A 25,255-nucleotide genomic window follows, 5' to 3' on the forward strand; every position below is an offset into this window, starting at 1 on the left:
GGTACATGGAATGGAGGGATGTTGAGCTTCATTGAGCCTCCTGATCATTTTAAATAATCAAATTTCCCTTTAACCCAATTTATGACACGTCTTGACAGCTTTCACAGAGCATTGCTTGATGTTGAAATATTGCTTGATGTTTTTGAGATCAAATGGCTCGGATGAATTTTCCTTCCTAATTTTATACAGGTGAAGAAAAAAGTATGCCCAGGATGATTCCTAATTTTATTTCTCTGTATCCTACTTGTTTCCTTTGCCATAGTTTGCATTATACATTAAGGGCTCGATTGAGACTGCTATTTAATTAAAAGTCGTTGAAACAGACTTATAATAATCCAACTAACTAATTGTTGTGTTTTGTTTGTTAAATATATAAATAAATAGCCGTTGCATAAAAGAAGGTTTGTTGGAGGAGAAGTGAAATATAGTCTGGAATATGCTGGCAAACAGAACACTGTGACAAACAATGCCGAGAATGAGAAGGTGCTGCTCGTTTCAAGTGTTCACTATACGCTTGTGGTTGTTACCATGCTTGTCTTTTAACCTAAACCTAAACCTAAACATATTTAAAGTTCTTCCTTGTGATTATGGTTACTAATTAAATATGTAAAGTGGGAAAGAAAAAAAGTTGCCGTCATTTATCATAATTAAATGGAAAATTAGAGCTGAATCATACCAAAATGTAAACTGTTAACATTGTAATTAACGTGTGAAATGAAACTCTACATTCTACAAGAGGTAGCTAAACATCTTTGAATGTTTTGCTTCAATATTCAACCTTCTTAATTTTTAATTGCTTTTAAAAAAAAATAATAATAAAAGATGGGGCGGCGCAATTGAGGCAGTGCTAATTACTAAAAAGGACAAGAGCGAGGTGGCAGGCTACCGTTGGTTGGTCATGTTGGCCGACCCTGAGATGGGTAAGACTATGCCTTTGTCCAATGTCCTCGTCCGACAGACACAAATACGATACGACGAAAGATTGACAGGAGAAAAACGACCAAACACGCACCACCGTTGAAGCAAATCTGAAAGAGAGATATCCGTCCGACTCTCCCTCTCTCTCTCTCTCTCTCTCTCTGACTCTGAGAAATTCTTGAGATTTCATTCAGTTTTTCAACAAAATGAGTATGACCCAGTTCGCTATGGTATGTTTCCTTCTCTCAAACTCTCTCAATTTGTTAGCTTTATTGTGTTTGTTGGCCGTTGATTTTCGCTTTTACTTTGAATTTAGAAAATTTGTAGTTTTTTCAGTCATGCTCCAATTAGGTGTTCTGGGTTGTGCTGATTTCAAAATTTCTGTTTAGTTTTTTGCTATATGAACTGAAAGTTAGAAATTTTGGAAGTTTAGTGCTTCAAAGTTATATTCCCTTATTTATTTGTTCATCCATAATTGTAACGACTGAAGCTTCAAATCCCACTATCAGTTCGTGTAAATTTAATTTCCTTCGCTAGTTTATATGTAACGAAACCTTCTTTGGTTCAGCTAATGGTACTTCTATCACTTATAAGCTTATCTTGTAACCAAAATGCAGGTTGAGGAATTGGCTTCTCTTGTTAAAGACAATCTTTCTTGTAAGCATCTTATTCTCTCAGTGGAAGAGGCCTTGGTGGACTTCCTTCAGAGTGATACCAGGCATGTAAGACAACTGCTAAATATTAGTAGCATTGTCCTTTCTTATGAGATTAGTTTGGACAGAAGGTTGTGCAATCCTTAAAACTATAAGCAGGAGTGTTACTATGGTCATGAGTGATGCGACTAACTGACCTCAGTTGTGATACCCACTTGGGGCTGATACCCAAAATTGGGGGTCCATACCCCCGCAGACATCTGGGATTGGGTCAGTTGCATCACTTGTGAATGAATATAGCTCTGCACTATAAGAGTTTTATTTTAGGGACATCTCATTGATCAATTTACAATGATTGTAAATAACTGTTATCAACCTTGCAGTGCATTCATATCTTATCTCCCAAATATGTTCAACCGGGCATGGTATAATCATACATGTTCTATAAGTGAACTGTTGTCTTGCTTGTGTCTTTTCCCTGACTAGTGTAATATATTTCATGATAATGCAATAGAGATAAGATTTGTTTGAAACCCTATGAGGCTGTTTCCTGATCATTGTCTGTGCTGAGAGTACTAATAAAAAAAAGTAAAATTTGGGTGCAGTTCCAGTGGGGTGTTGGAGTTGGAACCCATGAACTCATACAACCGTCTTCTCTTGCATCGTCTTGCAGACATATTTGGGTATTCTCCTTCTTTCCATCATCTAATTGTTGATTTGTTGAATGTTTTTTGTCATATCTTTCCCTTTTTTTTTCTTTTTGTGGAAGAATGTTGCAGCTCACATGTACTTGACTTCTGTTGATAATAATATACTGCTTTTTTCTAGCTTTTCCCATGAATCCGTTGGTGAAGGAGATGACCGGCACTTAATTTTGGAGCGATGCCCGGAGACATCAATGTATGTGAAGACTAACAAACCATAACCCAGAAATTTCTTGACATCCATTTTTTTTGTTAACTTGCTGCACTTATTTTCTTATATATCATGATTTATGATGTTATGCTCAAAGTATAATTAAGAGGCTTTGATGGGAATCTTGCATGTTGCCATGTATTCACATTTTGGGATGGACATACATTGGTTGTAATTAGACATATATCTTGTGTCTGGCAATCCGTACTTGTCAGACTCATAAACATTTCCATGAATGGGTGTAGATATGAGAAGATTGTCTAGTTGGTGAATGGTATGGCAAGAAAGGTGAAAATTGAATGCATCTCTTTTAGAAGGTAGAGTGGCATTAGTGGGGTCGGTTGAAAGTGATTTTAAAGACCTTGAAGCACTACTAATCTACAAGCTTTTTCAATGACTAGGTAGGGAACAAGAGCTGCACTTAAATAATTAATGATAGTATGAGATATTTGGCATGTAAGAGAAACTTGTCTCACTAGAATACAATGCATGTAGATTTGGTATCAGATTGCTTCAGACTGAACTAAGCAATGGTAATTATATTTTGCCTTCTGAATTTCAAAGTCAACAGAATAAGGGTGATTGGGCTTATGATAGTGGTTTAGCTAGGTTAATAGAGTTAATTTGGTCCAGTGTCCCCTGTTTTTTCTTTTGGTAATCAGTGTGTTTGGGTTGCAGACCTTCCATCCTTGTTGGTGATATCTTGTGGCAGTATGATGAGCCTGATTCTCCAACTACTTCACACCTATTATTAAAGCGGACAGAAGCTCCCCCAGGTAATGATTTCCCCTCCTTTTATCACTTGCGCGATGTATTTCTGTTCTTATTTCCTATCCCTGTTAATGATGATATGTTGAGACAAACCTTCTTATATTTTTAGTGGTAAGGAAAAAACCTCCTTTGTTTCAACACTCACTTGAGGAGAGAGAAGCTGCTTATTTGGCTGCTCGTGAGCGAATATTTTCAAGGGACTTGGGAGAGGCAAAGGAATCTGTCAAGCAAAAGCCACGTAGTGTCCCTGTTGTTGCCCGCCGGATGATAGCACATGCCCTAGGCCAAAGAATCAATCCATCCAGTCAAGATTCCCTTCATGAAGATTGCAAAGTTTTGGGAGGGCACGCTAGTGAATTGAATGTGCAAGACAAGGTTGAAGATGAGGCCAGTTTGACTGTGGAAGCTTTTCAGAAGGAAGGAAATATGAACTCGTGTGGTGAAGTGAAAATGAACAGCCGCAGTAACAATGCGCCACCTTTAATTTTAAGTGAAAGGAAGACACCCAAAAAACAAGGTGACAAGATTTCGGGTGGTGGCAACAGTATATCTCAGAATGGAAGAAGTGGACATGGTGTAGACGAGGAATACTACAAAAGGGAACATTTGGGAGCAGCAAAGAGGATGTTTGCTCATGCCTTGGGAATGCGCTCAGGGAGGAATGATGTTCTTTCAAAATGTAGCGAGAGAAAGCATGTTGACACGGAGTAAGGGTTGCTTTTAGAAAAGCATATTTGTATGCCATTTCACTTCTCATGTACTTGGGTACACATCAACCGGATCATCTGGGGTCTTCAGTCAAATGAATGGTTTATGGGCGTGTAGACTGTTCTGATGACATGTTGGGAGACGCAGTTGTGAAGGGAGGGAACCTCTTGGTAGTTTATTGTTGGCTGCTCGCTCGTATGTATGGGCAAATCATATATATATAGGTCGCAGATACTTGCACAGCTAATTCCATGTAGGACAACGCCATTGTTCATGTTGCGGAAATATTCAGGGAGATGGGAGTGTCAGCCAAACTGGATAATTTTATTTCTTTGGGAAAGAGAGGCTTTTGTATGCAGCTTAACATGCGATGTAGTCAAGAAGTATCTTTTTGGTTTGATAGTTAATTGTTGTAATGGGTGGTGCAAGCAATAATCTCACTCACAGATTATTGTTTTTCTTTTCTTCAAATTATAAGTAATGTTACATAATAATTTGTATTATGAATAATTTTGAACGTTTTCTCTCTTTTTTCTCTACTTGGTTTATATATATTTTATATTATTTTTCTTGTTCTCACTTGACCCACAGAAAGCAAAATAAGATTTTATGTTTCCTCACATTTCCACCTTTTTTCAGCATGAAGATCGTAAAAACGTTCCTAAAGTAGGTCAGAATAATTTTTTTCTTTGTGTGTGTGTAGTAAAGACAAATAATGCATGATTGAAAGCTTATCACTTTGCATTAACATGCCTGCAACATTAGACGACAACCAAGTTTCAAAACTGTGAACTACCCAACAATACCCTTGAACTATTTTACTAGGATAACAAATAAAAGTAATAAATTTACATAAATGGATATGTGGTAAGGTGTGGTTCATATGCTATTCAATACTACGTTTCGCCTTCTATTACTGAGGATGAGGAATTTGTAGGTAAAGAATGGAACAAAGACTGAGTAGCTATTAACTTTTCCCTAAGCATAACATTGTACTCGTACAAGCTTCTAAGATTCTTCTGAACATCAGACATATCCATTTCAGAAGCGTCCTTCAATTCTGCAGTGAAGTAGGACAGTAATATAAGAAAAGCTGAAAAAGAAGTGGCGAAATCCATAAACAAAATCACCAACCCAAGATTCTGAACAACTACACAAGGATATCATCAAGTCCACTTCATATCTGTTTCTAGTCGATATAGTTTCATGCAAGTCCCAGTGAACATAAGTTAAGAAAACATATAATACCAGCTATCATGGTTTTAAATTGAAATTCGGTGACTGCTTGTCATGATATCAAGTCTCCTATAATGCCGAAACTGTCAACAGAAGACTTGACGAGGGAATATACCACCATGCTGTCTTTCATGCATGAAGACTACTACACAGTATCCAAACATCTATCTAGTAAACATAAATCCACGAAAAGTTTTGTGCTGGCCTAAGTTGAATCAAATCAGGCTTCAATTAATTAGCAACATTTTGGGAGAGAAGAAAAATGAGATCTTCATAACAACACAATTTGCAGAGCTTGTGCTCATAACACGTGACCTTCAACTCATAAGCCCTTCCCTTCTGATTTAACCATTTAATCAGTTAATGCTTAATAAACTCTAAACCATCCACCGATTATATAATGTACATAAGGTTGTAACTTAATCCATCATCACGTTAATTAGATCTACAAATTTACTACAAAGACATTCACATTTCAATCATTTCACGGAAGATACAAAAACGTAGAAAGCAAAAGCACATTCACCCACTTCTATTTCACTTGAGAAATAAGAAGAAAAAAAAAGAAGGGAACTTGATGGAAAGAAAAAAATATGGTGGCCCTAAACTTTATGAGTTTAGTTCTTACCTAGTGAAGCTGGTGGAGGAATAATATCATCATTTGTCAGAGTTAAAGCTTTAGGCAGGGTGGAATCTTCTTTGCACAAACAAACACATTTGTGTTTTCCATTCTTTGTAGAGCCAAGCAATTCAATTTGCAGAGGCTGGAGGACATAAGGATGAAAGAGATACAAAAGTTAACATGTCCTGTTTAAATATTTACCAATCAAAAAAGACAGAAGCATATGTCATATCCAGATGGATTAGACAAGTCACATAATCCTGAGTTCTTTCATCACTTATTCTTGAAAGGACAATCAAATCGTTATTGACACTAATTTTGGTGTGAAGCCATGTAATATAAATAGCCTACACAATTTTAAAAACTATGAAGAAAAAAAATGTATGGATGAGTTGGAATTCTCAAATAGTGATTTGACTGGCAGATAATCTGTGACAATCAACGATTGAAATTTAGCTGATTTATTGGCCCAAATTCAGTGTAAGTGGTTAGGGAAACCAATAACAAGTTGGAAGGGTTGTCATTAAAGACAAACTAGACCTGTTATCCCCATGTTTTTGAGAAAGAAACAAGAAGAATGACTCACAGGTTCAACTGCTGAATGTGATGAACTTTCTACAGGGTTCAGTGAAGTTCCAGGTGTAAATGATCTCACCCCCCCAACAGTGTGGGAGCACTCTTGAACTGTAGTCTGCATGATTAACATAAATTGAAAATTAAGAAAACCAAGTTAAATTTTTGGAGAACCAAGTACTAAAACATTATGAATCAGAACCTTGAAACCAGGTTTTCAGGGATCTAACAGACAGAAGCATGAAATATTACCTTCTTGTTAGGTAAGCTGAGCTTCCTATTGAAACTAATAGTATCCATTTCTTGTTGCCTTTGCTTGTGTGATGATCCATTTCGATGAACTGATTGTATATTGAAACCAATGCAACCAGATCCCTTTTTTTCGCACTCATTCAATGCCTTGCAGCCCCATGTGTACATCACATATTTCCTCAACTAGTTCAAAGCAAATGTACCAGTGAGTTTTATTGTATGAAGTCAGACCAATATGAAGTAAAATGAAATGAAAAATACGAAAGAAATTACTTTATCCCAGTGTTCTTGCGCTTTTCGCCGATTTCTGATCTTGCGCAATACACTATCTTCATTGCGGAGTTTTTTTATCCTAAACTCACACTACAAAAGAGAAAAACAAAAATTAGAGACATGAAAACAGTGATGAAGAAAGAACAAAACTTTAAGGATTGAGTATCGTACTTGCACCAGAAGGTAAAAAAAAAAGCCAATACAGATGCAATACAGGCCACCAAGATCCGCAAGGAAGCTCACTACATGTTAAGGTAGACAACAATATTATAAATATATATGTATATATGTATATTAATAGAACTTAATTGGAAAAGTGAAATACTTCAACTGAGATGGTGGTGTGGGTTTGGACTCTGGCCAGTTCAGTCTAACTCAGTTGAGTGATCCCGGTGCAATAGATTTGATCTTATTTACTTAAGATAAACATAGAACATAAGTGGAAGGATGGATCTCATATACTTAGGGCACAACATATACTTACCAGGACCCATAATGTTCCGGTTATCTATCTCCACAATGTAGGCAGAGAGAAAGTTGACATACAATGTAGTGTTGAGTATTCCGTCGTTAGAACTTTCAAGGGATGTTTGGAGCTGACTTGTGTCATGGAAAAATGAACCAGGAACAAAGTCATGAAACAGAGGTTGGATGAGCTTTAGACCATGCAGATTACGGTATATCCGTGGGAATAAACTGAATTTTAAAATGTTTGTCATATTCCCTCTGAATGTAACTGGTCTATCATCAAAAGTGCTTCCATTCTTTAGGGTTCCACTAACAAAACTAACATGTTTTTTATTAGCATGACTCCTTGTACTCAGATTGAACTGAAATCCAACAGCAGCAGCAGGATTATTAGGAAGATCAATGAATTGCCACGAGATGTACAAATTGTCTTGAATTGGTTGACACTTGTTGCACCTCAGAGTTATCATTGGTCCTCTACTCGTATTTTGACATGAGTAGTTCCCAAACTTTGACAGAGGAGCCACTCTGAAGTCAATGAATCCAGGATTTCCAGTAACTAAAGTGGCAAGATCACGTAAGTTTGAACAGCTCATACTAGAAATAGTGGTTATGTTAAATTCCATATCATTGTTGAAGGAGGCCAAGTCAGGTGCATTTGTTGCGCGGACATTATGTACCTCAATAGTTCTCTTTGTTATGATTTGGTAGAGCAACCTGTAAAAAAACTGAAAAGCCAAGTAAATATAAGCTAATATGACTAATAGAAACCAGAAAAAGACCAGCACAGCTAATAAAATCAGCATGAAAAAATGACGGTTCAATACTCACGCAGCAAACAAACCAATGAAGAGAATCCAACTTGCTATTGAGAAGGTTCCACCAAGTTCTGTCTTCCGTTTCTTAACTACCTTTTGATCATCCTATGCCACAAACGAAGCTGTTAAAATCCATTGTCATAATTTAATATCAGGATGGATAAGAAAGCTACTGATAAAGCTGCCAAAAGGATAATCTAATGAATGTAGTAGCAAAGTGGCTTCAATATGTAGCCATAGAAAAGATTCGCAACAATCAGTTATCTACTAACAAAATTACAAAAGAGAGTTTATCAAAGATAGCACCACTACAATTGGTAAGTTAAGATTCACAGAGCGGAAGCCAAACCTCCTACCAAAATTTTTATAATGCCTTTTAAGTTCCAAGCAGCAACATTTTCAGTACATATTACGTCTGGTGAATTAATCATAATTTTCCTATTCCATGATTACTAGGTTCCTAGGACATTTTGAGCACTCAATCGAATTCTCGAAAGCATATATATATATATTGCCCCAAACCCACAAGAACCACCCCATAATTAGAATAAATTATTGACAGATGGCCACTTGAGGATGGTTCACATAATTGCATTAAGATTCAATGACACTAATATAAATGATGATGAAAAGTAATGCAAATAAGCTAAGAAATAATTCACGAAACCCAGTAGCACATACAATCTAACAACAAAGTGGGCAGGAAATAAAATTGACAAACAAACTAACCAGCCAATGCCTAGTGGAAAAGCAAACATCCAATCTGCTAATCCACCATCTAAGCCTGAACCAAATGCTCCTGCCATCGTTGCCAAGTTTCATAAACCTTAGAAAGAAGCAAAAGACAAGCCAAGACAGCAGAAACACAAGCGTGGCTTCCAAGAAGACGGCTTGGGATTGCGTGAACTTCTTAATGGAGTCAAAGGAGAAGATGGTCTCCGGGAAGAAGCTGAGGGCATCGGTGCTGATGCCGGAGTCGGTGGATATGGTGGAATCCGCTGTAAAGAGGACGCAGGTGTCGGTGGTCTGGTTTAGCAAATACCCAACTGCGCATGTGCAGTGGCTCCCATTGTACCTGATGCTGTTTGATGATGGACATGACATTCTTCTTTCTTCTTGTGCTAGATTTTCTCTGTCTCTTTGAGTGAAAAACAGAAACAAAAACAAAAAAATTTACTTTCTTTAATTTTGATGAAATTAAGAAAAAAATAGATTGTGGGTTTTGGGTAGGAACAAGGAAGCGAAAACGAAATCTTGGATAGAGCGCGTTTTATGGGGTTAGTGGGCGAGTTGGGATTTTGGACATGTGACGTTTTATATTAATTTGTGGACGAAATTGGTGTTGTGAAAATTGAGGATTTTGTCTTTTGTCTTTTGCCAATTTGCCAAAATCATGGGGAAAAGGTACTCACAAAAATCAATGAGAGTTTGGACTGGTTGAGCTTGAGAGTTGAGAGATGGCCATTGTTCGGAAGATGGTTTGGAATCTTTGGATCTTTGTGTTGTGGTGCGTGCTTTTTCAGTCAACCTGTGCTCTACAAGTTGCGAGCCGGAGAGAGAGAGAGAGAGAGAGAGAGAGAGAGAGAGAGCAATATTGGTAGAGAGGCTGTTGGGTTGTGCTGTGTTGTGTGCAGTGTTTGATGCGTTACTTTTACAAGATTTCCTGAGTTTTCTTGTGCTTTTCCTGCTGATCCGGTGGTGGTGGTGTTGTAACTTGGAAAGAAAAGAATGTTTTAGAAGCAGAAATGTGTAAGATTGAGAGTCACATCAGAAGCAGCTTGTCCTAGAAATTTACCCCTAACGCGTGAGATGCTGCAGAGACTCTGTTGAGTGTTGATCAGAAAAGGAAGAGACTGAAACACCTTGGTGTGTTTTTCTATCTTTATATTTCACATTAGTACACGGTTCCAAATAAAAGAAAGAAAATTAATATAACTCGGTTTTGAGTAACTGGAGGGCACGTGGGGAGGTTGCAGCCTTGCAGGGGATCCAAATATAATATTAAAATAAAGGATGCTAAATCCTGAATGATCTCCAGCAGCGATCGATCAGCCAGCTTCTTTTTCTCTATTTCCATTATCATTTCGTCCCTTTTACCGTTTTACGAAGACTTGGTATGGAAGGAGAAGATTCAAAACGTGTCACGCGTGCATATTACTTACAATTAATTTTTATAAATTAATAAAATCATGCTTGTTAATTATTATTAAAACATGAACAAGCTAGCTAATTTTTATGAGATTATTATTTCCTCGGAAAAATTAAGAATTACAATTCTTGTGCTCTCAAGAATTAAAGCCCTTATCTTATCATTTTGCTTTTAAAAAAAAATTGGAATGTTGGATTTACATTTATGTAGGGATGAATGAAGACAAATGTTTGGTTAAGTAAGATTAACTACTATGAGTTATATTAATCTTCTATTATGAAGAATAATCTCCACAACATAGGCCATGGGCTCCAAGTCCAACAAAAAGAAAAACACAGGCTATACCTGTGGGCCTCTATGGCGAGCGATTTGGATAAAAGACTTGAGGTTGAGAGTAGAGAGACGAAAAAGCAAGAAACAAGAGCCAACTCATTCAATTTCTTGTTGGTGGAAATTGACAACTAAGATGACCATCGGCTGCATAAGAACTAAGAGGTTCGATGTCATCAACCAAAGTTTAAGCTTACTTCTGGCGCCAAGCTGCTTGTCTTGTATCACAATCCACTAAATTTATACACACTTTTCGAGATTAATTAGGAGCAAACACTCAGTACAGAAGATTATATATGGATCCAATGTTCTACCCCGACAACTCCTTCAAAAATTAATTTTCCTAAATTGTGTCAATTATTTTGATCCTGGACACTGAAAAGACAAATCAATTATTAGTATCTATAACAAAAATGGGCACACCAATATACACTTGAGTGAAAAGCAAACCAATATAAATAAAACTTGCAGTGAATTATGCAGAATCAATAATCCCTTCGCCTACTGCCAACGAGATCACCGACAAAACTCTCATCCTCGTTTTCATTTTCATATTGCTCCAAGTATTCGTTGTAATCAGGGTTATAAGCAGCAGCCAAGCGCAGATACTTTAAAGCTTCAGCCTTGCGACCCACGTTGGATAAAGCACTGAAAAGCAAAGCCCAGCCACACATGTGCTTTAAAATTTAAATACATATGTGGAAGATTTCTTCACAAATACTACTCTAATCAACTCATTGCAACATAAAAAAAAAACTACGAGAAATTACCTTGAAAGCAATAATAACCCTTCAAAATAATGGGTTTTGCTGCTTGGTTCATCTGGCTCTTCCAATTGTGCAACTCTTTCAAGGTGTACAATCCCTTCCGCACTTTTTCCCTGCTCAAACACGGGTGAAAAGTAAATTAAAATTATGGCTTTTGACCTGCTGAAACCAAGTACAGTTCCAAGGCACACCATGGCTCAGTCATAAGTAACAGTCTAAAAACCTAAACATAGAAGAATGGAAGATGAGTAAAGATTTGGCAATGCTAACCATCTGTGTCAGCACTTCCTTAAAGAAAATATATTCAAACCATAAATGAAACGTAGCAGTTTCAAAAGTTTTCTTCTAGACACATTTGTATGCAGAAATGCCATCAGTAAAGCATACTGAGCCTCACCTGCCGTATGCATGCAACACCGGCCCACTGAGATGCAAGAATTAGAAGATCAATGTCCTCCACTTCTGTCGGCTGGCCAGCACTGTAGAGCTGATGAGAAATTAAGAGAGTGATTAATGAATGAATAAGCAAAAGATTCCAATCTATAAACAGTGGTTGCAAAACGAAAAAATGTCATAACAGTAGCATAGTCACATAGTATGCCACTGAAGTATCATATCCCTTTGACTTTTTGTGAGGAAGGCAGACTATTATTCTGAAACCTTATAATCACAAAGTGCAGTGCTTAGGCAAACGTCACGCCCAATGTATAAACCCAATCATACTTGTTGATATGAAAACAGAAAGGTAAAAACAATATAAAATAAACATGGATTCTGACCTTGGTGATGGCACGCTTAAAGTACTCAGTAGCCTCTGCGTGCAAACTTTTCTGCAATAGAGTCTGACCCATTACAATCAATGCTCTTGCATATTCAGGATCCTTCTCAAGGGCAAGTCTGTTTTAATACAAAAAAAATTATTTATTTAGTGCATAAGAAACAACTGATGTGATAAAAATATGTACTGCAATTCAAACAGAGAAAATTACTTTAGCAAAGGAAGTGCTTTTTCTTTATCGCCTTCTGATAAGACTTGGACCGAAAGCTGTCTCAAGAATCCCAGGCAGAATGTTGTAAGAAAACCTAGAATGACAACTGGTATAAACATAATGCACAAGGTTCTAGTTCATGAACACTCACATTAAGCAGCTCTTTCGGGGACAGGTTCTGTAAAGTTATTTTCTTCCATCTTGTAGGAGAAGCCAAGGGTGATATTTCAGGAGTACCTGGCTCCTCAGATATTGCAGTGTCTGTAGGAGCATCCTTGTCTGGCAACCCCAACTTTGCACGCACAGCAGGATCTTTGAGAACCAATTGCTGAAAATATAGGGAGATTAGAAGGAAAAACTAGTTTTATGATACTTAGTTACAATGTATAAAGACACAAAAAGAAACCCCACCTCTAAAAAACATAAAAATATATTGCAGCACAAAAAATATTGCAAGTATTAAAACACAAAAAGAAATCTAGATGGCACAGTAACAGATTTATCCTCTCTTTAGAAGGGAAGTTAAAAAGTAAGTATAGTTTACTCACCTGAATTACACTTAATGAGCTATTTGTAACCCAATACACTAGGCTTCCCTGCAAAATAATGTAGATGTATATGTCGAAATTTCCTAGGCCATAGAGAACAATCATGTGATCCAATATACCACAGCCTAATTTCACAAACTTGTAAAGATAAAAGTAAAATTACCTGAGGAATACAGAAGCCAATTACAATAATAGGCAATGTCATAATATCCAAATAAAACTTGTAGTACTGCAATAAGATAGAGAACCCTAATCAATTATGTGAAAATAAATAAGCCTTTAACTGGTTAAAAATATTACTACAATGATAACTAACAAGAAGGGGAGGGAATTGAGTAAGAAAGCATTCTCACTGGTATTAATAGTATATCTACTCACTTTTGCTAGATTGCTCAATAGGTCATTGCCTTTCACGAGTGAAGATGTCTTAAAAGAAATCTGATGAGTAGAAAAGATAAACATCAGCTACACTTAAAATTAACATACAAACAAAAAAGGTATCTAATCAGTTACAAGAACACTGCAAAATACCCACGCAACTAAATTAGCCAAACCAAGTTTTTAACGTTGACCCCATGGCAGATTTGTCCCATTCCTTAAACACTACGAACTCCTCTTATGTGCTATACTGTAACAAGAAGAAAACTCAAAATTGATCCAGCCTTAAATTAGATTGATTTTCAACGATCTTTAAATTTTTAATTTCACTTATCAGATTGCCTTTGAGTTCTGCAAACCACAGTACAATAAAAATATCACATTAAAGCACCCACACATGGGGCAATGGGACCATCATCCCTACAGTTTGAAAATTCTTCTCACACATTTGACCATATAATATAACTCCGCAGAAGGTTGATATAAGGTAAAATAGATAAAAAGATAAATGACTTGAATCTGAAATCAATAGAGACCAAGTACATGATTAAGTACCTGAACATTTGCATAGTGCAAACCAGCAATCAGGAAAGGAAAGATGGCGCCATAAACACCATGAGGCAATTCAGTCAAATTGTTGAACCACAAAGTGCCACCCTGAAATGAAATAAAAGAATTCCATATTCATCTGCTTTTAAGGCTAAAAGAAAAGTTGCATAAATGCTGCCAAAGATTTAGAACTGCACTATGGTCAATTCTCTGAAGCATTATACATTTCGGTTTCCACATACCATAGAATAGATACGCATCGCATAAATAAAACTGACCAAAAGAAAACTGTATATGTTCTTACACAATCAAACCCAGGATGATTACCCAGTGACATTCTCCGAATGCTATTCAACCACAGAAGAAAGCATGGAACCTGCAGATGAATTATAAGACAGGGAAACATTGTTAATTATTGAAAAAAAAACTATCTAATATTTAGCAAAAACACAATATTCTTTGTTTTAGTGAAAAGACCAAGACATCTTTTTCTCACAACCATAACCAACACTTTTCTTGAGAAACTCTTAGCACTCATAGTTTCACCAAAGCCTTCAAACTGACTATATTAGTCATCAAGGTTGTTAACTCTCGCCAACCTTGAAAATTCATCACTCAACTGTGTCCTTTATCGTCTTGTAGCTCATTTATTTCACATGTATGAGGAGTCCAATATACAAGTAAACATTATAGTCATCAAAATAAATCAAAGATATGTGCAAGATATACATGACAGATTAAACGATTTCTAATCAATTATTATTGAACCATCCTATGTATTTAAAACAAGATTAAAATCAGGGCAGCCTAATGAAAAAAAATATAAATAAATAAATAAATAAAGGTTCACATCAATCATCCAGCAATAGAAATTTTCTCTCTTTCCCTTAAATCCAAACATCATATAAGAAAATTACCTGGACAGAGAAGGATGCAAGGAACCATAACAATGAGGGGCAGCCGATTGCACTTCTTTCCTTCCGAAATAGAGAAATCTGATCAATAAAACTCTTTCCTGAGAAGGGTGGTGGCAGTGGAGGGGGCACTATGAGAAATTCATATGAGTCAAACAAAATTTAATAAATATAAAAATAAACAAATAAATATATGGCTACGTTAAAGGGAAAAAAATTAAAGAACGAAAGGACTTAATTGTAGGAAAAAGAACAACAATAAAGTACAAATAGTTGCTTCAAAATCTATTCGTAAAGTGAAAATACAAAAGTAAAAATAACAGTTGCTAGTTAGTAGTTATATTATTTTTGTGCCAAACAAAATACAGAACGCTCAGGTTTAACCAAATGCTAATGCACACACTGTGGTCGGATAAAAGCAATGCAAGAACAGTTCGTACGGGTAAAAGTGAAATTGGCCTGGAGGGAATAACAAAGTAGAACAATCAAACAAGCGAATTGAATTGGAAGTCTAAAACTCACATTTGGGAAGTAACTCTCCAATTCTTTTCAATTTTTGCAGTTGCACGATGAGTAAGGGGAGCAATGAAAGTCTCATAGCCAAAGTTGAGGACGCAATAACTATCCACCTGTTAATAATTTAAAATCACAGAAAATGAATTACAAAATATAAAAAAGAGCATACAAATCCAAACACTTAAAAAAAATATATATATATATATATACTAAAAATTTCACATTTCGGCCGCAGTTTCAAAATAAAGCATAAATCAATCAACACCCACCATGGCAAACGAGTGAGATCATGAAACCCATCAAGCACCGAAATTAGAGCTCGAACGGGAAGCAGATACTCTTCACCAGCGCAACCACCTAAATTCAAAAGCTCCGACTGAGCCGCTGAGTCGGCGCCGGAGACGCCGAGTTGAACGAAATCGGAGTCATCTGAAGAGCTACTGGAGAGAAATCGAGAGTGAGAGAAAGTGAGAGTTTGAGGAAACGCGTAGGAGTTCCAGGGGGGTTGAGGTGAGAGAAGGTTAGAGTTAGGGTTAGGGTTTGTGAGGTAATGGAATTGACGGGCGTGAGAGAGAGCGGGGAGGAAGTTGAAGGCGGATGGGCGAAGACGACGGATGTGGGACGAGAGTTTGGAGGTTGCCATTACTGGGGATGATGCTGAAGGAGGAGGAGGAGGTGCTTCAAGGTTTTAGGCTTTTCCTTTTTGTTGTGGGAAGATTTGGCCCAAAATGCTCAACTTGGGGAAGCTATTTTGGCCCAAGCTTAAGCCAGGGCTGGTTCTTTAAATAAAAAAATAAAAGTGGCAGCGGTCACACAAATGGTCAATTGGCTAACCAGTATGAAGCTGCCACGTGGTATAAAAATTTGGCTAAGTAGCTTTTGACGTGTTTTCATAAAATCCCCTCCATTTTAAAATTTCACTCCTCCTCAGACTAGCTGGAATTTAATTGCTTTGTGCAAAAACTATGATCAAAATTGAAAACAATGATAAGAAATACTTTTGTTTGTTTAATTAGATATGTATCTTCTTTTTTTGTTTTGGTGTTTCATGGTATGAGATGAGAAGTCTAGAAAGTTGTAAAGAGGTTTTGGAGTGGAAACCTCCAAATTCTTCCTTAATCCCCATTTTCTTAGTTTTCTTGATTTGTAATAAGATGGAACTTGGAAGGACAGTTTGATGATCAAATTTAGACTCATCATCAAGTTAATGGATGTACAAATAACTAGAAATTTGGACCTAAAGTGCAACCTAAAACTTTGTGAATTTAATCAACATGTGTGATGAGCTGATATAGCCCCTTGGTTAGGCCTGGCCTGCATATTTTGATCAATCTCAATCATGGTGATGGATGATGGAGATTGAAGATTGGAGATTCTCAATAATGCATGTCAAGTTCATGAACCTCATCTGGGATATACCTCCCCCAGAACCAGTGTTCCCTGAACACACTGTCAATGTCTTCAATCCGAACGTTCTTGGTCTCAGGCAGGAAGTAGTATATGAAGATGGTCATGAGCGCCACAAATCCAGCGAAAAGAAAGAAGAGCCCAAACTTGAGGTGGCAAAACATAGCGAGGGAAGACTGAGCAATCCCAAATGTGAACAACATGTTTATAGACACATTCAGGGCTTGCCCTGCTGATCTCACCTCCAGTGGACACATCTCACTTGGTATTAACCATCCCAATGGCCCCCAAGACCATGCAAATGCTGCTACATAGAAGCAAATTAAGATCAGCAGAAAATCAGCCTCGCTTTGCGTCAAGTTCCCTTGGCCAGACACTCCGAACTTTATCGCTACCATGGTTGCCACTGCCACCTGACATACAAACATTTGAACACCGCCTTGTAGGAACAGAGGCCTCCTCCCAAAAGTGTCCACCCCCGCCACAGAAACACAAGTAGCAACCACATTGACAACTCCGGTTATAGCTGATGACACAAGCGAAGCCTTGTGGCCGAAGCCTAATGCCTTGTAGAGGACTGGTGCATAGAATGTGATGGCATTAATGCCAGTGAGCTGCTGGAAAACTGGAACCAGGACGCATATGACAAGGTGAGGCCTATATCTGGGATGCAGCAGGAGCTGTTTCCATGGAGAATCTACTTTTTTTGCAGCCTCGGATGCATAAACAAGGGCTTGGAACTCCTCCTCCACATTTTTTGTGCCGCGAATTTTCTGTAACATCTTCTTTACCTTATCAGCTGGTTGGCCTCTGTCAAGCATAGAATTGGGAGTGTCTGGTAGGAAGAGAGACCCAACAAGAAGCATGACTGCTGGGATAACTGCTAGAGCTAAAGAGAGTCTCCATCCCCATCCGCCCTTTATTTGGCCAGTGCCATAGTTGACAAAATTTGCCAGCAATATCCCAATCGTCACATTCATTTGGAACCCGAAGTTGAGAGCTCCTCTGATATATGCCGGTGCCATTTCTGACAAATAGATTAGGCTAGACTGAATGGCAAAACCAATGCCTATACCGAGCAATATGCGGCCTACGATCAGCATGGGTATGTTCAATGCAGCAGCGGTTAGGATGGCTCCGATCAAGTACATAAAACTGGCAATGCGCATGGACATGTTTCGACCACAGGCCCTGGTAACTGTAGAAGCAACCAAGGAGGCTACCAATGCTGCAAGGTAAAGAGAGGAGGTAAACATTACCATTGGCTGGCGATCTTCTGATTTGCAGTAAATGTTTTCATGATCCCCTTCATCGTTGTGTTTCAGTAATGCAGACGGAAGAAACTTCTTCAGGAACAGTTCCCTTGAAAGCACCCCTCCTGCAATACAATTACCATTTCACAAGTTTTGGTTACCATTATATTCAACATCTTGGTATGTAATATACAAAAACCCAGGAATTTTTTTTGTTAAACGTTGAGAAGAACTTGCTCCTCCCAGTTTGAGGGGTAAAAAGAAGAAGAAAGAAAAAAGAAATTACATGGTTGATAAGAGCTTGAGCTCAACCTGAGTCATAACCAAAGATGAGGCCACCCAAGGAAGCAATCACACAATTCGCCAACACAAGGTTGGTGATGTTACCGTCATTTTGCCTCTCCCCACGTACAACCACAACAACCCCTCTTGGCATCTTTCTTTCAACAGTCTGTTTTATTTATTTCTTTTCCTTTTCTTTCTTTTAACAAAATGGTGGGCAATAAACCGAACTTTTGCCGTGAATGTGAGGGTAGGTACTCATAAGCATAAGCAGCCCCCACAACAATCAAAGAGAGGTAATTAACTTTCTTAGCCAAGACTCATTGAACAATCTAAGAAAGTTAATTACCACTTTCCTCAAGCTTGGATCTTTCAAAGTATGGATTATACTTCGATTAACCCTTAACATCCACCCAAGAAATGAAACCAGGAGAGACACAGAGCTCCTTGTTTCTCTTGCTAATTCAGTTTGGTTCCTCATTCTTTGGGATACCTGATCCCACAACACATTTCTCTTAAAATAGCCCTCAACTTGCAAAAATGGTGCGTCTCCATTCGGGGTTTTGGCCCTTTTTTAATTTTTACCGCATGTACTTGTAGCTAAATATAGTTAAATCTCCTCTCCTTTAGCTGGTTCAGTACATAATATTTTCAATCTCCTCATCATTTTTATTATAAATGGAAAACAAGATTTGTAAAAGGAACAAGTTTCTTTCTCATACTAAACAAAACAGTGGCGGCACTCAAATTAAAGTAAATATATACTTTACTCAATACGATATAAAGAATATTTGTAACATTTTAAAAAGGAGTCGTTGGTCAAACAAATTAAGAGACTCCGTTGTATGCAAACAAACTCATCCTCAAAGCTTCAAGCATCTTCCACCTTTGCAGCTTTCCCCTAGATGTTACAATTGTTATTTGTGTAGGTGTACAAAGCATTGGCCAAAACAGTACATAACTTATACCTAACCATGATCTACAACACACGACTGATAATTTCCAACAGATCACGTGTTCCATTACATCTCTATGTCGTCTAGGTCTGGTAGAGGGAAACGAAGGATTGCAGCAATCCCAGTTATTTGTGCCAGTTCTGTTCATTGATAAGATAATTAGAAAGTTGGTTCAGGAAAGTATGTATAAAAAGTGTCAGATACTTAAAGCAGCATTTGTATGAACAATGTAAACACTCACGTTCTCCTGAAACATGCAAAGAAGAAAAAATATGAACAGTGCCCCCTGAATCCTTCACTGATTTCACCAAATTGGCATACTTTTGCCTTGCTACTACATCCGCATTCCTGTCCATCAAGAAAATGTTAATGTTACACCCCTTTAAAATTACATACATTTCTCCACATTTTCCTGTAATGGAAAGACCGTGTTGGTCCATTTCATTATTAGTAAAGAATCAATATGGTAAAGGAAACCAGAGAGGCAGGCACCAGGACATCTTAAATTTACTCATTAATGGAATTATGACAAGATGTATGTGCATGAGTGTGAACATAACCACAAAGCTTTAACAGTCATCTGTGCATGAGTAACTTATTTAGAGAGTGCACGAGTACCTAATCAACTAGAACTGCTAGCGAGTATGAATGTGCCAGTAAACCTCGGCACGTTAGGTTTCAGGTTAAGGAGTAACAAATCTCCCAGACCACGCCGTTTCCAAGCAAAAACAACATCCGCCAAGCCATCAAGCAAATTAGCATCTTTTGAATCTAAAGCTAATAATAGATTTATGCAGCAGTTTTTGTACCAAGTCCAAAACTTTTTCCCTCCCCCGAAAAGTAAAATAAAACACAAAAGAATTGAAGGAAATGCAATGTAAATAACTGTGTTGATTTCAGAAAACATGCTTTGAACATCCATGTAATATAGAACTTTATAATAAAAAATAAAATCATATGGCACTACTTCTCAATTAGCTGGACAGAAGACTCATAAACTAACCTGAAGAGTTCATCTGTTATCAAAAGGGTTTGGATAGCCATTCGTTCATGAGCAACTTCAACATGCTTTGGTCCATAGCATGCACGATCTGGATCCTGCAGAATAACAACAACAATTCAATCTCTATATTAAATGCTTGACAATGTTGGAAAACGAAAAGATAACACAACTACAATAAATAATATAAAGAATACTTCCGACAAGTAAAAACTACAGAGATTTATCCATTACACAAACTATCAGACACACATAAATTGACTTTTGGGTTGGAGGGTGTAACCACTGGATTGAAGTTTCCTTGTTGCTCATTTGTGGCTGTTACTCTCCATTCTAATGTTAGTCTTCTTTATAATGACCATGTTAACATGTTCAAATCTTTTTCTGTATCTACCTACCTATACATGAATCCCTTTAGCAAAGACCTTGTTTTAAGTGATGTCTGCCAGTAACAAGATATCATGGAATCAATCAAATTTCATTGGTCGTAAAGAGGTAAATCCCACGTTTCTTTCAGTCTTCACCTAATTATTGACTTTGTGCACATGCTTATCAAGATTAAACCTCCAATCATTGTTCCAAAGGATCGTCAGTTAGCATCCAATTATAACCTTAAAAATAAAGCCACAAAATCGACATTTCTGATTTAGAACCTGACATTTGAAAGCATGCCGAAGAAATCTTGGAGAACTCGGACCTGAAAAAGAAAGGGCCCAGTACATAATGTAACTGTATACCAATAGTGATCACCACATGCAATCATATCAGTGTTGTTGAACAACCAACAGACAGAGAAGATGCATAAGTTCTTATTTTCTTTTCATTATTATTTGATGTATGACATGTAGGATGGATGGACCTGTACAGTTCTTCTTCAAAACAAAGCGGGAAATAAGTTTCTTTCTTTTACTTTTTTATTTTGGCAATGAAAAGTGAAGAAGTTGCAAAATTAACCAAATTAGGTATTGTACCTCTTGTGCTGCTTGAGTATCTTTAATCATATTCATAACATTTGGAGCATCCAGAACCTCCCTCAAACTATGCCTGTCATTGCAAGAAGATAAAATGCACAGATGTGAATAAGATTCAAAACAATAGAAGAACAATGCAGCATAGGTCAGCAACAATATTAAATAAGAATTGCTTTTTTCTTTTTCCTCTTTCTGAGAAAATAAGGATCACAAGTACTGGATTTATGAATTGATAAAGCCCCAGTTACTCTTTAAGAAAGTGATACACATGATATGTTGCCAGCTCATGCTGGGGATCGCTCACTAAAAAAGTAAACACCAATTGCAGCGATAAAAATCATGAAACACATTAATCCGTAGTCGCTAGACTAACATGAAATGCAGACCACTCCAACAATGTGATCCAGTGGAAAATGAAAATGATAAAAGGGTAAAATCCGGAACATTTTACAGAACAATAAAGAAGTATTATTGACTTAAACCATTCTCAGGCTTGTCGAGGGCAATGCAGCATTGTCGATTTTAGTTATGGACAGGGAATTATGAAAGGTCAATTTTCCATCAGAAATATCAAGAGATTGATACTATAAATAACACATGACCATACTTGTAACCCGAGCTTGTATGCACAAGAATTATCCGTGACTTGTTTTCAATAATAGATCTCAGCTGTCTTCTTTCTGCCTCCAACAATAGGTGACGATGAAACTGATCCTGAAGCACATGACATTACATCATTAGTATTTCATAAGAAAGCACTATTTGTAGTGCTAGTATATAGTCCACAAGTAAAATAACTTTTAATGGGATTTTCATTCACACTAAAACTGAGTTTTAAAATAAAATAAAAACTCATACGGACTCATATCACACCTTTGTGAAACCTGGACTTGCAATCACAGCACAGCGGACAACACTGAAATCAACATGCTTCAAGAAAGCCTGCAAGATATAGACACCTGTTACAATACAGGCAAGCTATGTTTGAAAGTGTAAGGAGCTTCAGAAATAAAACTCAACTAGAAATACCTGTAATACATTCTCAAAGAACTTACTCAAAGCCTGTAGAAGACACAAAGATATTAGTGATACAATATTTATTGAAATTATCAGAACATCTGTCTTACCGGATAACTTCATTTCGGGAAATATAAATTCTGAAAAGAAAAAGAAGCGTACCGACTCATAACCTGCAATGGCAGGTCCATGCTTGCGAGGAATTGAAGTTTCTATCCGTGAGCGAGTAATTGTCATACTGATATAATTAGTTGCAAAAACATTAGTTGCATAAGGCCGTCAATGCAGGAGCATAGTAAGTAATATAGGATAACAGTGTACAAATGCATGATCTGGATTTTGAGCTTTTTATGACTGAGATTTTCACATTTTCGTAAAGACATTGACCAGTCTGTGATGCAGTTTCCTAGCGCACATTTCAAGGATATTACCAAGATCCTAATGCAAATAACTACCAGAAGAATAGGCGTGAATGAAAACTAGAGTGAGTAATGTGCCTAATTATTCAAGTAGTTATCAAAATAGGCTTGAAATTGTCCATGGAGACCATCAACTGATAGTGTAGTACAAAACTCAAACAAGGAATCATGTCCCGAATGAAGTCAGACACACCTTTTACCAACAAGGAGAACATGTGCTAATCCTTCTTGCATTAAGATCACAGCTAGATCAGCACTTGCAGCAGGATCTGAAAATTGTAGAGACAAGATCATCACATAAAAGGTTGATTTCAAATTCTTCAGCGTTCATACTTAACCTAGATGACACTTCCAAGCTTAAGCACTTCTAAATTGCCATTTATGTGACAACAAATTTTGGAATCAAGTTAGTTTTTCTTATCAATCCTACCATGTTAAACAATACTTATTCTTTCTTTTTTTGGCCACAACTTAGGAATGCACCCAGTAGAGATTGGACCCTAAACATCAACCCCCATCCCTAATAACCTAGCATAGGGCTAGAGTCAATAATGAAGACAGCCATGAGACAATTTTTAAGACTAATTGGTCAATACCACAAGAAAAAGGAGTACTACTAATTTAAAAATCTAAAAGAATCATTTAAAAGAGAAAAGGGGGAAAAAGAGGGCATACCAGAGGCTTGATTGAGTTCGTGCAAGGCCAATGAGTCCCAGACATCCTAAAACATATGACATAGCATGCCACAATTCAACACATTGCATAACAGATTTTATAGAGCATAGTATTCAAAGAATTCAACACCGAAAAAGAAAATATGGCATGTTATAATTTGTACGGATTAACGAAAAGCATGCCTTTCTTAACACAAAAGGTCGCTGCAGCTCAAGTTCCAAAGTGTGAAATGCTCCTATCTACAATAAGAAGATGAAAAACTTAAAGAAGAACTTCAAAATTTCCAAATCATCTGTTTATAATTCAACTTAAGGCCACAATTACCTTTACATATTCATTCTCCAGGATATTCTTTCCACGTATACGCAAGACAGCTCCTACTTTGTCATAATCAGCAACCTAATAGGAATATGGGGAAGAAGAACATAATACCGAACAAAAAGCATCTTGAGAAAACTTCGTTACACACACATGCACAACCAACCCTTATGAAATTGGAGCTAACTTTTCTCCATTACCTCCTCAACTTTTATCTCTAACTTCAGTTTCACACGCTCTGCATCTCTTCCACCAGAAGCACTTTCTCTCAGAACTTTCCTATTACAGAATGTATATGGTTGTCAAGAAAATTTCTACTGGATACATGTTATTTTATTCAAACAGGTTTCTGAGCACGAGTTATGTAAAAAAGAATATCATTCAAGCAATCAGGATACCGCAAATATACACTACGAAATATAGAAAGATACCACTCACATAGATTGCAAAGTGATACTAAAAGAAAAAGGACTTTACCTAACAGTGACAGCCATAACTATGTCTCCTGGAGCAATCAAATTATAAGCATACCATAGATCATCGGAATCGACCGGTATCATCTGCCACATCCACCAATTCCAAAGTTACCCAAAATTCAACTCAGAATTAAAGATTAACACTAGTTGTTTCCACACAAAAATGCTTACACCCAAACCAACAAAAACTAACTAACAATTACAATAATCATCATAATAATAGTAACAGCACCTTAACGCTGCCGGGTCCGCCTGGAACGAGGTCCTTGCGAACAATCTTCATGTTCTCGTTCTATCAAAGTACTTCTCCAAATCAATTCGAAACACAAAAAGAATTTTGAGTTTTTGCGTCTTCCTTTCTTCCCGAGACGAGGGAAGAGCTTAGCAAGCTTTCGGCTTGAGTGGTGGTGCACGTGCAAAACACTAGCGTCTTTCCGAGAATTATATGGGCAATCGGGAAAGACTTGGTGGGCCCGGGCCTTGGAAATTTGGATAACAATGACCAGGCCCAAGTATTTATAAGTTATTTCATGGGTCGTTCAGCATGGGATTGGGTCGACCCGACCAAAAAAACCAATTTTTTATTTTTTTGATTTGCTTTTAGTTGTTTTCGGTCCTGTGTCCGGTGTGTTTACCACCCCATTTCATCGGAAAATAGAAAGACGAACAAGATCAAAAATGTCCCTCCAGTTTGTTTTATAAAAGATTCGGGGGGATGGCATAAACTTCATATTAGTTCAGAAATTACAATCGAAACATTTTCCATAATCAGAATTTAGTGCAAAAAGATTATAAGTAAAGAGGAATGCTATTCACAATCGCTCAAAAGCGATTGTCTCATGACTTGCTAGACACGTGGATACACAACCGCTTGCTGCATTCTCCTTCCTTTTTTTAATTATTGTTTCTCTTTCTTCTCTCGATTTTGCCTCTCTCTCCTTTTTTTAATTATGTTTTCTCTTTATTCTCTCGGTTGCCTCTTCCTTTCTCTTTTTTAATTCTTTTTTCTCTTTCTTCTCTTCTTCTCTCCGTCCGTCCGTCTCTCTGTCTCTCTATTTTTTTTTTTTGGGTAAAAGGAGGAGCAAAAGCCCAGCAACAGAGAGACTACAAAGGAAGAAGGCGAGGTCTGGAGGT

General features: G+C 37.2%; 5 protein-coding genes across 10 annotated transcripts; 1 reads left to right on the plus strand and 4 right to left on the minus strand.

Annotated features, from left to right (window-relative positions):
• The first annotated feature begins 956 nt into the window (after positions 1-956).
• LOC110760457 (uncharacterized) lies at positions 957-4,540 on the plus strand. Of its 2 annotated transcripts, none has more exons than XM_021962718.2 (6): positions 957-1,148; positions 1,536-1,636; positions 2,177-2,254; positions 2,400-2,471; positions 3,165-3,262; positions 3,367-4,540. In XM_021962718.2, the coding sequence occupies exons 1-6, from the start codon at positions 1,125-1,127 to the stop codon at positions 3,966-3,968; spliced, it is 975 nt and encodes a 324-aa protein (XP_021818410.1). In that variant the 5' UTR covers positions 957-1,124; the 3' UTR covers positions 3,969-4,540. The 2 variants fall into 2 exon arrangements, with proteins under 2 accessions (XP_021818410.1, XP_021818411.1); XM_021962719.2 differs by having other exon boundaries at positions 1,130-1,148; positions 1,536-1,640.
• Positions 4,541-4,685: 145 nt separating this feature from the next.
• Positions 4,686-10,127, minus strand: LOC110760437 (uncharacterized). 3 transcript variants are annotated; one of them, XM_021962701.2, is made up of 10 exons: positions 9,620-10,127; positions 8,937-9,345; positions 8,221-8,312; positions 7,406-8,106; positions 7,093-7,163; positions 6,922-7,011; positions 6,649-6,831; positions 6,410-6,514; positions 5,830-5,965; positions 4,686-5,025 (listed from the first exon to the last, which is right to left on the minus strand). In XM_021962701.2, exons 2-10 carry the CDS (start codon positions 9,309-9,311, stop codon positions 4,862-4,864), a joined length of 1,917 nt encoding a protein of 638 aa, XP_021818393.1. In that variant the 5' UTR covers positions 9,312-9,345; positions 9,620-10,127; the 3' UTR covers positions 4,686-4,861. The 3 variants fall into 3 exon arrangements, with proteins under 3 accessions (XP_021818393.1, XP_088111057.1, XP_088111056.1); XM_088254931.1 differs by having other exon boundaries at positions 10,003-10,104; XM_088254930.1 differs by having other exon boundaries at positions 8,937-10,127.
• Positions 10,128-10,764: 637 nt separating this feature from the next.
• Positions 10,765-16,093, minus strand: LOC110760446 (ALBINO3-like protein 2, chloroplastic). Its single transcript, XM_021962710.2, has 14 exons — positions 15,617-16,093; positions 15,354-15,460; positions 14,835-14,962; positions 14,222-14,293; positions 13,924-14,025; positions 13,369-13,428; positions 13,154-13,219; positions 12,991-13,038; positions 12,594-12,770; positions 12,443-12,498; positions 12,233-12,350; positions 11,851-11,940; positions 11,457-11,566; positions 10,765-11,334 (listed from the first exon to the last, which is right to left on the minus strand). The coding sequence occupies exons 1-14, from the start codon at positions 15,988-15,990 to the stop codon at positions 11,172-11,174; spliced, it is 1,671 nt and encodes a 556-aa protein (XP_021818402.1). The 5' UTR covers positions 15,991-16,093; the 3' UTR covers positions 10,765-11,171.
• A 318-nt stretch (positions 16,094-16,411) lies between these two features.
• LOC110760455 (sugar transport protein 9-like) lies at positions 16,412-18,751 on the minus strand. 2 transcript variants are annotated; one of them, XM_088255365.1, is made up of 2 exons: positions 18,294-18,381; positions 16,412-18,132 (listed from the first exon to the last, which is right to left on the minus strand). In XM_088255365.1, the coding sequence occupies exon 2, from the start codon at positions 18,014-18,016 to the stop codon at positions 16,724-16,726; it is 1,293 nt and encodes a 430-aa protein (XP_088111491.1). In that variant the 5' UTR covers positions 18,017-18,132; positions 18,294-18,381; the 3' UTR covers positions 16,412-16,723. The 2 variants fall into 2 exon arrangements, with proteins under 2 accessions (XP_088111491.1, XP_021818409.1); XM_021962717.2 differs by having other exon boundaries at positions 16,415-18,132; positions 18,320-18,751.
• Positions 18,752-19,037: 286 nt separating this feature from the next.
• Positions 19,038-24,548, minus strand: PEL1 (Eukaryotic release factor 1 (eRF1) family protein). 2 transcript variants are annotated; one of them, XM_021962727.2, is made up of 16 exons: positions 24,354-24,547; positions 24,123-24,205; positions 23,846-23,924; positions 23,652-23,726; positions 23,510-23,566; positions 23,328-23,373; positions 22,846-22,921; positions 22,396-22,471; positions 22,246-22,278; positions 22,090-22,158; positions 21,824-21,930; positions 21,217-21,289; positions 20,904-20,942; positions 20,249-20,343; positions 19,487-19,593; positions 19,038-19,385 (listed from the first exon to the last, which is right to left on the minus strand). In XM_021962727.2, the coding sequence occupies exons 1-16, from the start codon at positions 24,402-24,404 to the stop codon at positions 19,312-19,314; spliced, it is 1,140 nt and encodes a 379-aa protein (XP_021818419.1). In that variant the 5' UTR covers positions 24,405-24,547; the 3' UTR covers positions 19,038-19,311. The 2 variants fall into 2 exon arrangements, 1 of the variants encoding a protein (XP_021818419.1); XR_002527268.2 differs by having other exon boundaries at positions 19,354-19,385; positions 20,899-20,942; positions 24,354-24,548.
• Between the last annotated feature and the right edge of the window lie 707 nt (positions 24,549-25,255).

This window comes from Prunus avium, chromosome 6, assembly GCF_965620075.1.
Source record: "Prunus avium chromosome 6, drPruAviu1.hap1.1, whole genome shotgun sequence".
In the NCBI taxonomy this organism is placed as follows: Eukaryota; Viridiplantae; Streptophyta; class Magnoliopsida; order Rosales; family Rosaceae; genus Prunus; species Prunus avium.